The sequence below is a fragment of the Rhinolophus sinicus genome, chromosome 3 (genome assembly GCF_057876585.1).
Source record: "Rhinolophus sinicus isolate RSI-liver-muscle chromosome 3, RSI-T2T, whole genome shotgun sequence".
NCBI lineage: Eukaryota > Metazoa > Chordata > Mammalia > Chiroptera > Rhinolophidae > Rhinolophus > Rhinolophus sinicus.
Window position 1 is genome coordinate 148161898 of NC_142503.1, and position 16157 is coordinate 148178054.

At 35.5% G+C, this 16157-nt stretch overlaps 1 protein-coding gene across 3 annotated transcripts in view; it reads left to right on the top strand.

Annotated features, from left to right (window-relative positions):
* The window catches only part of UNC13C (unc-13 homolog C), a 505001-nt gene that overhangs the window by 432551 nt on the left and 56293 nt on the right, over positions 1–16157 (top strand). For all 3 annotated transcript variants that reach the window (XM_074327724.2, XM_074327725.2, XM_074327726.2), the window contains 4 exons: positions 1612–1761; positions 6300–6423; positions 8973–9029; positions 13760–13840. In XM_074327724.2, the coding sequence (XP_074183825.2) occupies positions 1612–1761; positions 6300–6423; positions 8973–9029; positions 13760–13840 (412 nt within the window). The remainder of the gene's footprint in view (positions 1–1611; positions 1762–6299; positions 6424–8972; positions 9030–13759; positions 13841–16157) is intronic.

Here is a 16157-nt window from a genome sequence, read left to right on the forward strand (position 1 = left end):
AATAGGGGTGGGTGGAATGAAACGTGTCCATTGAGACCTTCAATCATTTCTTGAGCAACTTCTTTGTCTGAGATATGACATCTTGTGGATACGTAGCGCTGAAAAAGAAAGTCCCTGCCCTACATTAGAAGTCATGTATATTTGGGAATCCACTGTAGTTGGAGCAACAGACAATAAACAAATAAATGAAAACTATGTAGTGTGTCAAATAATAATGTAATTAAGAAAAAAACTTTAAGATAATGGAGAATGATAGAAATGTCATTTCATGTCAAGTGTTCAAGAAAACTTTCAGGGCATGATATGTGGCATATACCCAAAATAAGTGAGAGACCAAGAAACCCATGAGAAATTCCATGGGGGGTGGGGGACCATAATAGTGGCCATGGAATAAGAGCATACTCAGAGAATTCTAAGGACACCGGAAGGCTATTGTGGCTAGACTGTAACGAAGCCAAGAAGAAAATCTCAACAAATGAGATCAGGGAGGTTTCCAGATTATGTTTGGCTTTAACTAAGTCCATAAAATACATTTTAGGTTTTGTTCTAAGTGGATCTGGAAACCCTAGAAGATTTTTAGCAAGAGAGGAGTATGATCTGGTTTCTATTTTAACAGGGTATCTGTAGATGGTTGAACAGAAAGGCTATTTAGGAAATTATTACATAGTAATGCTACATAAGTTATCAGATGAAGGATAATGGTGGGTGGGTCTATAGTAGCTTTGTGGAAGTAATAATAGATTCTCAAATTTATGATACTTTATGAAGATTTGCTGATGGGCTAGATGTTGGATAAAAGAGAAACTTAGACTTCTAAGTGGAAAAGTAACATAGGCAGTTTAATAAAACAGCCTGGAATTTACATTAGAAGTCATGTCTACAGATGTATATTTGGGAATCACCAGTACATTGATGGTATGAAAGCCATGAGACTAGATATGATTGCCAAGAAAGTGATTTTTGATAGAGAAATGGAGTGGTCTAAGGATTGATCCTAGATTACAATGTAGGGTTGCCAGATAAAATATAAAATATGCCCCACTAAATTTGAATTTCAGATAAATAATGGATAATTTTAGTGTGACTATGTCCCCAATATTGCATGGGGCATACTTATACTAAAAAATACTTACTGTCTGAAATTCATATTACCTGGGCATCCTGCATTTTTATTTGCTAAGTCTGACAATGGTTAGAGGTCAAATAATCGAGAAGGAGCAGCCGGTAAAGTTAGAGGGTGTGGAGTCCCAGAAGCCAAATGAAGAAGGTGTACCCAGATGCCAGGTATCTTTCAAAAACAGTCATTTTCTCAAACAATTCTAAGAAGAACATTTCAGCTATTACTGCAAGAGATGAGGGCTGAATGAACCCTCACTCAATTTAATTCAACCGGAAGAGCATTACTTTTATCTACTTTACATATGTGGGTCCATGTAGCTTTCATTGCAATAAGAACTTTTCCAGCTGAACAATAAGTTTGCAAACTAATGAGCAAGGGAATTCACACCATTTGAAACAGATCAGTCTCTTTGGGGTTGAATTAAAAAGGCACAAGCAAAGGAAGGCATAAATGCTTGCTTTTATTACAGTATTTGTATTCCTTATTTTTAGTTTCCAGCTTATCATTGAACAGTGTATAAAACAGATGGGTTTTGAACTAAATCAAATGAGAACAAATGGAAATACTGCATCTAATAAGAACAGTGCAGCAATGGATGCAGAGATTGTATTAAGACCACTCATGGACTTCTTGGACAAAACGTAAGTCTTCTACCCAGTTTTCTCTTTTGACTGATATGGGCTTAAGCAAAAAAATTGTTTTCCTGTATGTAAGACAGTCTTTTTAAGGCTTCTACAGAATTGCATGAATTGAGTAAAAACAAAACACTTGTAGTCCATTACTAGACTACAAAAAAGCAGGAGTGATTTTGTACACGCAAGAAAAAGTGGAGAGGAAATAAACACTGGTAACCAAGGAGGTTGCTGTTCTGAGTGGGGGAGAGTTTTAGGATTTCATGCTCCTCAGATAACATATTTTTGGGAAACTGGGTGAAAACAGTGAAGGGATTAAGAAATATAAATTGGTAGTTACAAAATAGTCATAGGGATGTAAAGTACAGCGTAGGAAATATAATGAATAATGTTGCAACAACTATCGCTTTTCCCCAAAAATAAAAATAACACCTAACCAGAAAATAAGCCCTAATGCATCTTTTGGAGCGAAAATTAATATAAGACCTGGTCTTATTTTCGCAGAAATATGGTAGGGCTTATTTTATATTATGAGCAGCCTGAAAAATCATGCTAGGGCTTATTTTCTGATTAGGTCTTATTTTCAGGGAAACACAGCATTTATAGTGCCAAGTGGGTACTAGACTAATCAAGGGTCACTGCATAAATTATATGAAAGTTCTAATTTCATAAGTTTGGAGTCAGGTCAAGGCACCTATGTTTTAAAATGTGTCCACAATTGGGAACCATTATCTAAAGCAACCAGAGACACGATTTCTTAAACAGTGATATTTAAAACCAGAACTAAAAGAAGATAAAAGCAAAAAATAATTTTGAATGCCTACTAAGGGACCAGGGTTATAACTGGTGGTTTACAGATGTAACCTCATTGAATATAGTTGTGGCAAATTAATTAATACCAAAGGGAACAAGATAAATAAGAAAGATGCAATACCTTTCTTTAAAGATAAGGAAACAAAAAAGAGGGAAAACCCCTTCTATATATTTATGACTTCTATTTTCATTCCATTTCCTTTTGCTTTTAATCTTACTGCGGAAATAAGACTAATGTTCCTATCACTTTAATTTCAGTATTTGTTAGACAAATTAAGTCTTATTTGCTGTTCTCTATGAGGAAATATCTAGAAGATAAGTGATCAGGTAATTAGATAGCTTAGCAGGAGGTGGGCAGGCAAGTGGATATAGAAGAAAAAAGTAGCGAAAGAAGAGAGGAAGGGAGGGTGATAAAGGAGGAAGAAGAGAAAGGAAGACAGGGAGAAAGACTTCTTCATAGCTTTAGTTTCTTAATGTAGATTTTATCACCTAACTTCCTATACAACCTCTTGAAATTTTTATCTGTCTGTCTGGCTCTTTTCTGTGGACAACACAGGATTGGATCCCACAAACATGCCACAAGTTGGTTGTGAATATGATGGTGAATGCAGAGTAGGACAAAGCAAAATCCTGATTCTCTTAAATAAAGCTCCTACCGGAATGCCTTCTATTTTTAGAACTCTAACCGGTAGTGTGGAGATATGTCATTTATCATTAGCAAGACTATATATTTTTGTAAATACTGTAACCAAACATTGTGGAACCTACAGAAAGTTTTAAGTTATCCTGATACTGTCAACTACTAGCTGAGGGACCTCAAATCCATTTCATCATCTATAAAATTGGGCTAATACATAATGTGGGTGGACCCTTATTTTTAGTATATTTAGATTCTTACTTTACTCAGTTTTAATTGTTACTTAGAATTATTCTTTATTATGTAATTATATATGGAAATTATATATAATTTATTTTAATTCTTAGTAGAAAGAGACTGTATAAAGATAGAAAAACATCTATGAGCTTTAAAAATTTGTGAAAGAGATTTAAAATTTTTGGAAAGCATTATTACATGAGGCATGAAGAGTTGCAGAAATTTTCAGGGCTAATTCAGAATGCATAGCCATATAGCTACTTTTTAGGGGGGAGTTTTAAAAAATCAGGTATTAAAAAATTAGGTATTCCATTCTCAAGGAGCCAACAGTTTAGGTAGAAAAAAAATAAGAAAGGTTTGCAAATAAAAACAGTAAGGTATGACATAATAATCTCCTGTTCACACTATGAGTAGAAATTCCATTTGGGTTAGGTCTTTAAAGGTGGATAGGGTTTGAATGCATGGAAATGAAGGATGGGCATTCCAGGAGGAGAGAGAAAAGCTGGATAGGTTTTCATGAAAATCTGATCGCCTATACTTGTATCACAGGAAATCGCTACGGCCAGCATTGAAAATTTTCTGGTTAATTGATTCTGTCATCAGAGACTCTAGACAGCTCAGGTTCCAAAAAATATGCTTTGTAGCTTACATTATCAAGTTGATTAACTGACTAAATTAAGGAAGCAGTTGTTAGATGCCCCGTTTGTTATTGTTGTAGTTTTTGTTGTTATTTAAAATGAACAGTAGAGGGATGAAAGTCTTCAAGGTGGCTTTGAGAAAATCCCCTTAGAAATTGTGTTGTAAATGTACAGGCTCTCTTTGTCTTTGTGCAGCCTCTCTAAGTAAGTCATCTATTTGTTTATGTTTCATTTCTCCAAGACTTCACCACTCTAAAAACAAGCTATAAACTCTATTTCTAGCTGGCAGAAATCCCATGTGGAGCTGCAAACATGTCAATGATTTTATACCTTTCCATTGAATTCCAGTCTAAGCAGGGTTAGTTAGCATGCAAAGTACATGAGCTGACCATAAAATCAAAAGCGATTCTTAAACTCAGACATTTTGAAAATGGAAATTACATGTCTGCTGCAAAATTGGCAGATTTGTTGTTTCTCAAAACATCCTAGGAATTTCAGAGGATAGGGTCTGTTGTTCTGCTACGACACATCTGCTGGCTTCCCCCTATGTCCAGATGGTGAAAGCCACTAGTAGGCTAGAAATGCTACCTTGAAAGAATGGTTTCTAAACTAGTGGGGCTATGGATTCCAAAGATATGCCTCAGGGGTCCCCAACTCTCCTATTCATCCAGAGGAGGTCATTTTCATGTATTCTATGTTAGAATAGTATTAGGAGAAATACTTCTACATGAAGATGTATTTTGGAAATCTCTTCCTTTGCCTCTCACATGTCACATGCCTTTAAATATTAATAATTAATTTAACTATTTAAATATTTATTGTATATTTAAATATTTAAATTCTGTCTCTCTCAGAACCAGAACCCAGGTTATAATTTCTGAGTCCAAATGTATACGCAGTACTTAGCAGCACTACAGGGAGTCATACCCTGACATATGACTCACCTTTGGCCCTCTGTGAAACAGGTTTGATTAGCTCTTATTAAAGGAGTATCAAAGAGTTGAGTATCATATCATGGTACTTTCAGCAAATATTTATGCAGCACTATGTCTTCACATGCTGCCCTGCCTTCATATACAAACACATTTATCAAGGATAGCATGGGGCTTTGGATGACAGACTGGATTTAGAGGAAGAGAGCCTGACTTTGAATCTCAGCCCTCCCGAGCTTCACTTCCTTCAACAAGCTCCATAACCTCTCTGAGCCTGTTTCTGACTTCTAACATGGACATAGTAATGTATGAGAAATATCTGCAGAAGAGGTTTCTAAACTCACAAGTTGTATAAATGGTAGATGATGCCACCTTCATTATCCCACCATAAGAAGAATTTTTAAGAGATACCATACACCAGTTAAGCTTGGTAAATTTGGAATCTGAAAAATAAAACTGAACTTGAAGAAACAGAGAAAAACTCTGGTGGTTGCCAGAGGTCAGAAGTCAGGATGAGAAGTGGGGCAATAGCTGAAGGTAGTCAAAAGGTACAAACTTACAGTTATAAGATAAATGAATCCTGAGGATATAATGTACAGCATGGTAACTATACTTCATAACACTACATAGTGTATTTGAACACTGCTAAGACAGTAGATCTTAAAAGTTGTCAACACAGGAAAAAAATTACAACTATGTGATATGATGGGTGTTAACTAAACTTATTGTGGTAATCATTTTACAATATATACATATGTATCAAATCATTATGTTGTACACCTTAAACTTACACAATGACATTACACTTATGCCAGTGCCATCTCAATAAAACTGGAAAACAAAGTTGGTAAATTATGGCTGTCGAGTAAAGTTATATGCATTTTCGCCATCCTATGATGTTGGTTCAGTGCCAGGTAGTGATTAAAAGGTGTTTCCTTGGTGTTTGGCCTGAACAGGAACATGGGCATGGAGTAAATACAAGTTGGGAATGTAGATGAAAAAATCATGTGCATACTTTGGGAGCCTTGATGACAACTTAAGAAATGGTTTGAGGAAAGAAATGCTCTGAATTTATTTTCTACCAATTAGATAATTATCTAATGTATAATGTGAAATAGATTTTTGATATTATATTATTTTTCAGTAAATGAAATTTAGCATTTGAAAATTATAAAGGCCTACTTAGGTATTTGAATCTCAGTATTGAAAAATGTGAATTTCTGATCAATAAAATAAGTTGATATCTTGATATGAAATTTATAAGTGATTATAAGTATTATTTTATTTCAGACTAAGTCTCTCAGCAAAAATCTGTGAGAAAACAGTTCTGAAGCGAGTTTTGAAAGAGCTATGGAAGCTAGTTCTTAACAAAATAGAAAAACAAGTTGTTCTCCCTCCTCTAACAGATCAAACAGTAAGTATTTTATAAAGTTTGATTTTTACCTTCAATGATACATCTCACTGGTTTTTATTTAAATGAATGGTTTTAATCCAGATGAAATATTAGTTAAGTCCATTTTGGAAAAAAAAATGTTTGGTATACAATATATTAATAATGATCATTCAAATAGCATTTTCCTATAGAAATCAATTTTAAAATAGTGGCAATAACAGTCAAACTTCATCTCTTGAAAAAAATTCATAAAAGTTCAACTTATAGAGTTATCTGGTATATACACATAATATTTTTATGTAATTTTACTATGCACTCCCAGGGAAATAGATTTACTGTGTTTCTTTCTGAAATCTTACAATTTAAGAAGACAAATCCAACACTGTCGTATGGAATGTTTTCATCTTTACATTTTGCTTTCATCTATTCCCTTCCCACTTGGATGTTAATAGAGGAGACAGCTTTTAGTGTATTTGAAGCACATGATTGTCCCATACATGGTGAAATTTAAAAAAAAAAAAGATCAGTTGACAACAAAGTTGTACAATGGTCAAATGGATACACAGTGCCAAATATCTCAGTTCTCATATCCTGAGCTAAACAAGGAAAAAAATAATCCTAAAAAGCACCTGTTACGCAGTAATTCTTTTCTATGAAGAAGACAGGTGATGCAAATAAAGCGTAATTATAAACCAAACTAAACTAAAATATGTACTGATGCCATTAATCATGCACACTTAGTCCACATTTATCCAATGAAATTATATAGAAAATGTTTTCTTCTAAAGTGTTCCAAGATGCAAAGATGCATGTTTTTGTTGATTTACTGCCAGGCAGTGCGTGATAAAATATAAATTACTTTGAGTTTTATTTCATGCCATTAATGTGTGGTATAATCATTTATAGCCTACATATATGGGTAACCAAATATCATACACAAACACACACACACATACACATTTTGTTTCTGCAACACCAGTTAGCAACCATGTAATTGGTCCACGGGGAATGATGTCAGTAAAATCTGGAAGTTGGGTTGGAGTATATGAAAATTGTCCTAGGTGAGAGGCTCTGGAATATAATAGAACAGCTATAAACTTCGGAAAAGGAGAGCACCCAGCTTCGCTACTACACAGGTGGGAGCACTTTTATCCCTATGTTTTTTTAAAAATTTAAAAAGCAGGGAAGGCTCTACTTGCCCAGTGGCCTTCTAGCCAGAAAGATATACTTTGCATGGTTTTCACACATGTCAGGTACTCTCCCCTGTGCTCATATCTTCACTTCTATGGATCATTTTAAGGTATCCTCTCAACCCTTAATTGTACTCTATTCTTTTGTTGTTTGTTTGTTTGCTTTTTGTTTGTTTGTTTGTTTTTTGTTTGTTTGTTGTTGTTGTTGTTGTTTTTGCATTTTTGATATGCCTTGGGGCAGCCACCAGCCTCACTAAGCAACCTGGGAGCTGTCTAAGCTCTCTCCCAAAGTATCATTTATTGTTTTTGACAGTTATTTGGTAATAAAATTACATGAGCTTTGACTGTGCTGCCCACTGTTTTCCCCCTGAGCCACACTATTTCTAGTGTAAAATTTTATAGACTATGAGTTTGTTTTAAGAATACATAATGTTATAACAGAAATGCTATATACAACATTTCAGCTTTGATATAAGGTTTTCCCTAGGAAAGCTTACCATCACCTCAATTTTCTCTAGTGTTGAGATCTCTAAGTATGAAGCTACATCACTCATTCATTCAATAAATGTTCTTTGAGCTTCTGCTATGTACAAGACACTGTCTGGGTGCTGGGGATAAAATATAGGCACAAATTAGACATGGCTGCTGTTCTCATGAACTTTGTAGTCTTTAATTTCCTAATGAATATACAAGCTCTAGTAAGAAATGGAGAATTTTACTCCAGAATGGCTGATTTTCCTGACTGTGAAAATAATCTAGACTACTAATGAACTTAGCCAAATTTAAATGTCTGTCACATTTACCAACAGACATGCCTCTAGTTTTTCATTCTAGTAGTACTTTGGATGGTTTGTTCTGCTGTTTTTCAAACTCTTCCCAGGACCTTCAAGTTCCAAGAAAAAGCTCCAGCTGACGGTGGAGTTGAAAGGGCAGGTCTCTGGTAGTTTGCACAGCATTGTGGTAGGAACAGCTCCACTTTTTTCAGCTCTGTATCTTGAAATTTTGCATAGATTTATTTTGGGAAGGAATGAAGTAAGGGAGTTGCCTCTACTGAAAAAAAACTGATAAAACATAAAGATAACTGATTCATCCTTATGCTACATTAAACTAACTACATTAGCAGCAACGCATTCAGTAACTCAGACTTGAAATTTTCAGAAGTGGAATGCCTATGATGACAGTTATATTGCCAGCAATACTAGATATCTTTGACCCAATCTGTAAGACAGACCGATTAAGGGCATCTGGCATAACAGTCAAAAATATAATACGGAAATAAAACAAATTCTCTTTTGAACACACTTCTACTGTGACTATTACTAAAGATCTTAAGACTGAGTCTTTCCTCTTTTTTTTTTTTTTTTTAATGTGTATCTTTAGGGACCCCAGATGATTTTCATCGCTGCTAAAGATCTTGGACAATTATCCAAACTGAAGGTAATAAGAATTTTAAAAAGTACTGTTTCTAAAGAGTTATGAACTAACGATAGCTCTGCAAGAAACCATCCTCCTACAAGTCGTAGTATGAAGCAATGCAGGGCTAAGAAGATGTGTGTCTGTGATCTCACAGTCTGCTTTCAGGATGAGTCACGTCAAACTTTAGGGACTAAATTTTGCTGTTTTACTTTCTGCCATATTTCTCATATTTTTCCAATTGGTAGGTCAACTGGGAATTTTGGGCATTGTGTTGTAGCATTCGGCATTCCTACCTTGGGAGTAAATTACAGAATATGTTTTCTTTCATATACTAAACTGGCTTTGGGTGAATAAAGGCAAAATGGAATGCTGCATAGAAATCCAGTAAAATGTAGAGAAGTCTTATAGGCAAAAATTTAATGTAAGAAAATGAAACTCCTCAAAGCAGATATTAAACTTGTCATCGTATTCAACTCCATTATAAATGGGAATTTGCTGACTACATAATCCCACCCTTTATTATTGCTTGACATTCACAAGACTTTGCAGTTGTACGGGGAAGCCCAGTTTCGGTCCCTTTAGGATAGGAACTTAACCGGTTGAAATATATATTTGGCATCTGTGACTGGCTTCTTATTTCACTTATAATGTCCTCCAGGTCTATCTATGTTATCACATATGGTAGGATTTCTTTCTTTTTAAAGGCCAAGTAATATTCCATTGTATTTATAGACTACATTTCCTTCATCTGTTCATTCGTTCAATGTACCACATATCAGCCAACATTGTGCCTCTAGTTGAAATACATGTTTTTGTTTCATTTCTACCTATTAGAATATAGTGTAGCATGGGAATGGGTTCCAGACACAGACAACCTTGGTTCCAGTTCTACCTCAGCTGCTTCCAAATATGTGAGGACACTAGCCAAAGTATTTAACCTTTTTAACCTTCAGATGTTGCATTGGTAAGATGCAGAACATTTCAACACTTGGTTCATAGGACTATTGTGAAGATAAATGAGACAATGCATGTATTACCTTTGCATGGTAACTGCAAAGAATATGCCACCTCGCATTCACAGAAGGAGCTAACTTGCTGGCAGCTCAGAGTGAGGTATCACTGGGATTGTTTTGTGTGTACAACACAAGGAGAGGATAATCCATTTGACCGCGTAATTACTTACTGAGACAAAATAGGTGCCCTATAACTTCAGAATCCTATTTTATCACTTACATTATCCCCTTCCTCAGGGAAAAAAAAAAAAAGCCAATAATCCATTTAGAATATATAACCATCATCAAAAATTGTTTCTTACAGGTATTCAGTGATGTTGATAGTTCAAAGGGAAGGTAGAAGGTAGATGTCATGGCCAAACTATCATTTTGTGTCTCACATCTCTGTCTTTAATCCCTCTTTATTACGTCCCTAAAATTTCTAGTTTCTACTTTGAAAAATGGATTTATACAGTGTTGAAGTTTCTCATATAAAACCATGAAAGTGAAACAGCGTAGTATCTCATTACAAAAGAAATGGCCCTGGCTATGTTTCTAGCATCTGTGTGATGTTAGGAAACATACTCCATCTCCCCGAGCTTCAGTTTCCTGAATGGATCGTTACATCAGCTAGAAATGTTTCAGTTTCAGATGATGGAAAGCCATACTAACATAAGCCAGGAGAGAATTTATTGCTACATGAAACCATATAGTCCTGGGATAACCCTGGTTTCCATCACTGCTTGATTAGGACCTCAAATGATGTTATAGAACCCAGACTCACTATCTTTCAGCTCTGCTCATTCCTTATTTGATGTATTGCAGTAACAAACCTGCCTTCCTGCTTGTAAAATGGTTGTCTCTGCTCTATGACTAACATCTTTGAACTTGAAATTGTCTAGTGAATTGATGCAAGGAATTCCAGTAAAGCCCACTGGCACATCACCAGCTCTAACAGACTGTTATCACCAATCCTAAGCCAACCGCCATTCCCAGGCCTGGGGAGTGCCATATGCTACTTTGGCTTAACTCATATACCCACCCCTGTGTGCTTAGTGCATTCAGCCCTGTTGAAATCTTATAAACTCTGAGTGAGATGGAGACTGGCTCCCCAGAGGGCATATGCATGCCACATGGGAAAAATCAGAGTCCACAGAAAACATAACAGTTTAGGTCCCTTTGAAGCCCCCAAATGTCTTCAATGAGTTTTTTTTTTTTTTTAATTGTAATATACTAAGAGCAAATGATGAATAAAATGTCCTAAAAGTCTTATTTCACCAACACTGAAATAATCTGAAGGACTGAAAATTGAAGCTTGTTATTCATAGGTGATGGAAAAAGACTTTGTTCTGTATCATAGTTTTCTATTACTGACACTTGATTTTTTTTAATTTCTAAATTATTAGTCCATTTAGTTATTATTTGAATTACAGAGCAATAAAGTCTCTAAGATCACATGCAAAAACTTAAAAATCTAGCCCTAATAAAGAAACTTGAAATACTACAAAGCTATTTTCCCTTGTTTTATAAGAAGGTCAGTACCAATGTTTTGGGGTTTTGTTTGTTTCTTTCATTTTAAACTGTGGGTCTTTATATTTTTTATATATTTGTTTGAAAGGAGATTTGATTCACTGGAAAAGTGTGATTTAAAATAATTGTACTAAGGGATAAATTTAGAAATCCTACATAGAAATATTAACAAATAACTCTACTAAAAGAACACAGAATCAAGAAAAATATAACAGTGAGGGAACTATGATTTTTGGATTGATTCATAAAGCAAGTATTTATTCAACAGTTTGACATATTTTTTTATTACCTCATACTTCTGGAACTTCATATTGTATGAATATATGTATAACCAACTATTACTATTTAATGGGATAAGATTTATTTGTCATAAATTCTTTTAAAAAAATGAATACATCTTCATGGACAGGTGATTCAAAATCAAAACCAATTAATAAAAATACATCTGAGACTATGAGTTTACTGCAAGCAAGCAGTAACTCATTGGACAATAACATTGCTATCCTCTTTCAGAGATCCTCTTATTTGAATGAGCTATTGTGAAATTCCAGAAAATTATTTTTAGCAAGTGCTATATTTTTCTACAGCTCCACATATATTATTTATCAGCATCTACTAAAAAATAATGTGACCACATTGTAAAGCTAGTCAAAACTGAAGCCAGATTTATTTATTATAAAATATTTGTATTTACTTGCCTTAAAGTATTTCTCCTTATAATTCAGCAAACATTTCCCATTACTCTTTGAGTCTCAAAGGGTATTTAATATTCCTGTTTAAAAATATTAAATGGACTCATATGATTGAGTTGAAATCCCTATATCAGAGAAAGATGCAGCGAGATGCAGAAGTATGTACCATGGATCCATGAAGCATTATACCATGGTTTCAATAACATTGAAAGGAGTATGATTCCATTTAACATATTGAACACTACAATATGCTGAAGAAAGTACAATTCAATTACCAAAAATATATTGAGTGCCTAGCAGGTGATAATTTTCTAAGAGAGGCACTGAAAGTCTACAGAAGTAAGAAATTATCTTCAGGAAGTTGTGGCATCTACTAAATAATAGAATAAGGGCTAGAATGGAAGGATGAGCCCCTAGTTGTGATTGTACAATTTGTGCATTGCATAGAGTGTCTGGCTAAGGTTGAGAATTATGGTCGAAATAAGGCCCATGTTCCACTTGCCAAGCCATATGTGCTGAGGTGGAGCTGTGCCCCACAGAAAAAGAGACACCTTTGATTACTGACCAAAGGCACTGAACCATGAATCAAGCCAGGTGTTCTCAGAACTGTCTGCCCGCATTGGCTTTTCCTCTAGTCCACACAAAGGCACCTGGAAAAGTTAGAATTTAAGTTCCAAGAGGACAAAAGTCTTTCTTTGTTGAACAATGTGTATCAATCACCTGGAACAGCAGGACTGGCACATAATGAGCACTCAATAAATATTTGTTGATTCTTACTGACTAGAATAATGCTAGCCCTGAGGAGAGTGTATTAATTTGGGAGGGTGGGAATTTTAAAATTTTCTCTTAGACAAATTTCTATTCTCTTTATTATTGTACTCATGTTTCTACCGTCATTTCCATAAATAAGCTTTGAATAATGGGTTGAGACAGGCCACAGTCAACAATGAGGAAAATCCATTGTAAAACATGGACATCAATTCTAACATCAGTTCTAAAATATTGAAAAATGATTTTAAAATATTGAAAATATCCAGACTCAATTTCAGGCAATTTTGGGGGCTTTTCCTAGTAATGACTAAGCATTAAGAGGATCCAAGAAAGAATAAATTAGAGGCATTACACGAAAGTAGTTTTTATCGGTAGTAATTGAGAGAGGTTAACATTCACCTCTTAAATCCCTTCTAATATTGACTTTCTTTAGTGTTATTGAACATAAAGCAAGAAATTAAGGTGAAAAAGCTTTGACACATTTTCCAGGATTGCTTTTTTTTCTAACATTAACTTGTGAGAAAAAAAGAAAGATACATATGAATCAAAGTACTTCCCTTTAACTAAACGATTTAGCATTTCTTCTTTTGGCAAAATAAATATTTATTAAATATAGGACAAAATAATCATCTAAATAGTGTCCATAGGAAGAATATATTTCAAATAGGAAATCTTTGCATCTGGGGATTATACAGATATGGTTTGAAAATAGTTGTTCACTAAATGAACTGGTTATTTTATAAGCAATTGTAAATCTGTTTTCCAGGAGCACATGATTCGAGAAGATGCCAAGGGCCTGACGCCCAGACAGTGCACTGTAATGGAGGTGGTCCTGGCTACCATCAAGGTGAGGTGATAGTGTCCCTGGATATGCATGCAGAACCCTTGGTGTGCCCTCAGAGGACGGTACACCAGATACATGTCTGTAGAGCTGTGCTATCCATGGATACAATAGACAGTTGGATAGGTACGTTTTCAGAGTGTGTCAGATTCAGTCCATACTATCTCTTTATTACATCCATATTGCTCTGCCCTTGTACTTGCCTCCTTTGTCTATCTCTAGAAAACATGCATGAAGCCTGTGTTGTAACATATGTTTTCAAAGAAAGACATGTACTATCCCCAAAGCCCAGTGAGAGAGATGCTTCAGGGGATTTGGAGTTAACAGAATTTCTTTCTTATGTGTTCTATGCTTGTTGAAATGGTTTTTAAAAGATCAATCTTCTCCCCTCTCTTAGTAAGCGCAATAATTTAATTTTCTGCTGAAAACCCAAAGGCATTATGTTGTGTGCATCAGTTTTTCATAGCCATAGCTCGACCAAAAATGAGTGTAGTGTGGGTCAAACGTGGGCACATGTCAAAATTTAACTTAGAAGTTCTTTGTTTTCATAATTACATACATAAATTTTATGTTTATATGTGAAAGTTTATTAAAGAGTGAAAAAATTCATTATCTCCTGTATTTAAGCCACGTCCAGTGTCTCCATGCTTCACCGATTCTCCAGAATGTGTGAACAGTATAGTAAAAAGCATCAGCTACCAGGAGCTGTTTGCAGAGCACAGGACGGTCTCACTGGATAGAAAGAGTCAGGACAATGGCCTTCATTAAAACAGAGTTTGACCCGTATAACAATGGGCCACCTTCACAGAACTATCATCTCATAGCTTTTGTTCTGCAGTGTCAGCACTTAATAAGAGGCTATCTTTTGCTTCTTCAGTGTCAAAAATAGCAAAATGAAATCTGTGAGGTGCGAGTTTTGTGACACCTCGTGGAAACTGGGGAGTGTGAATTTGGCCAGTGAGATTACAGAAATGGAGTTTCTAAAGATACAATAAGAGTGTTGTCTGGAAGTATGGAACTTCTGCAAAGTAATTTTGAAGAAAAAAATGGAAAACATGAAAAAGAAATAACAGGAAAATAATGTAAAACCAGTTCTTTTTAAAAATTATTTTCAAAAATATAAATAAGAAATGACTGACCTTTGGAGTGACAGCAGTACTAATAGCTATAGACATGGAAATGCTAGTAGAAAAAGAACTCTGAAGTGCACCATGAAGAGGAAAAACAGTAAAAATTTTTAGAATCTGAACTTGGCCCTTCATGGCTTTTATTAGGTCAGTGCATGACTTCGAGAGAAAGGAAAATGTATTCTGTGAAAATAGGGAATGGCATACAAAGTATCAAGCTCCTGTCATACAAGGATCTGGCTCCTGTCCCCAATCCCAACATTTCTCTACTTCTTGGTCATGACACCTGACCACCACCTGCAGGCCGAGTTCTGTCCAAGCTCTGAGACAGTCCTGATCCCCAAGAAAACCCCCCTGGAGCTGCATCTTGACAACTCAGCTGTCCCATCTTCCTGTCCAGGTCGTCTGTGATGATCTTTCAATTCAGCCTCAGCCACCAGACACTTGCCTATCTCTTTAGCACTTACCTGATGTCCGGGATCCAGTCAGTGGATCTCGGTCGTTATCTTGTTCTTCCAGGACTGGAGTCTGACGCTGGTCCTCCTGAGCCTCAGAGTCTGAAGTTAGGTCTCCAAGTCCCCTATTCCCCAACTTCTGTGGTGCCACCTCTTTCTCAGAGATCTCCATGCCGGGCCTGCTGTGCCTGCTATTAGACCCTCTTGTCCCTGTGTTCCGCCCATCTGCCAAGGCATTCACCTGATACCTGCTTTCAATGGCCTCGTCATCAGTTAGCCAAAGCTAGGACTCCCTTTATCTTCTCTGCGTCGGAAATTTGCCCCTAGTGACTGTACTATCCAGCACTAATTCTGCTATTGACTACAAAGAAATTCAGGAGAACGAGAAATACTACCGTGTTTCCCCGAAAATAAGACCTACCCGGACAATCAGTTCTAACGCGTCTTTTGGAGCAAAAATTAATATAAGACCCAGTCTTATTTTACTATAATACCGGGTATAATATAATATAATATAATATAATACAATATAGTACAATATAATATAGTACAAGTACAGTATAATATAATACAATATACCAGGCCTTATTTTACTATAAGATCAGGTATAATATAATATAATATAATATAATATAATATAATATAATACAATATAATATAATACCACGTGTTGTATTAATCTTTGCTCCAAAAGACACGTTAGATGATTGTCCGGCTAGGTCTTATTTTTGGGGAAACACG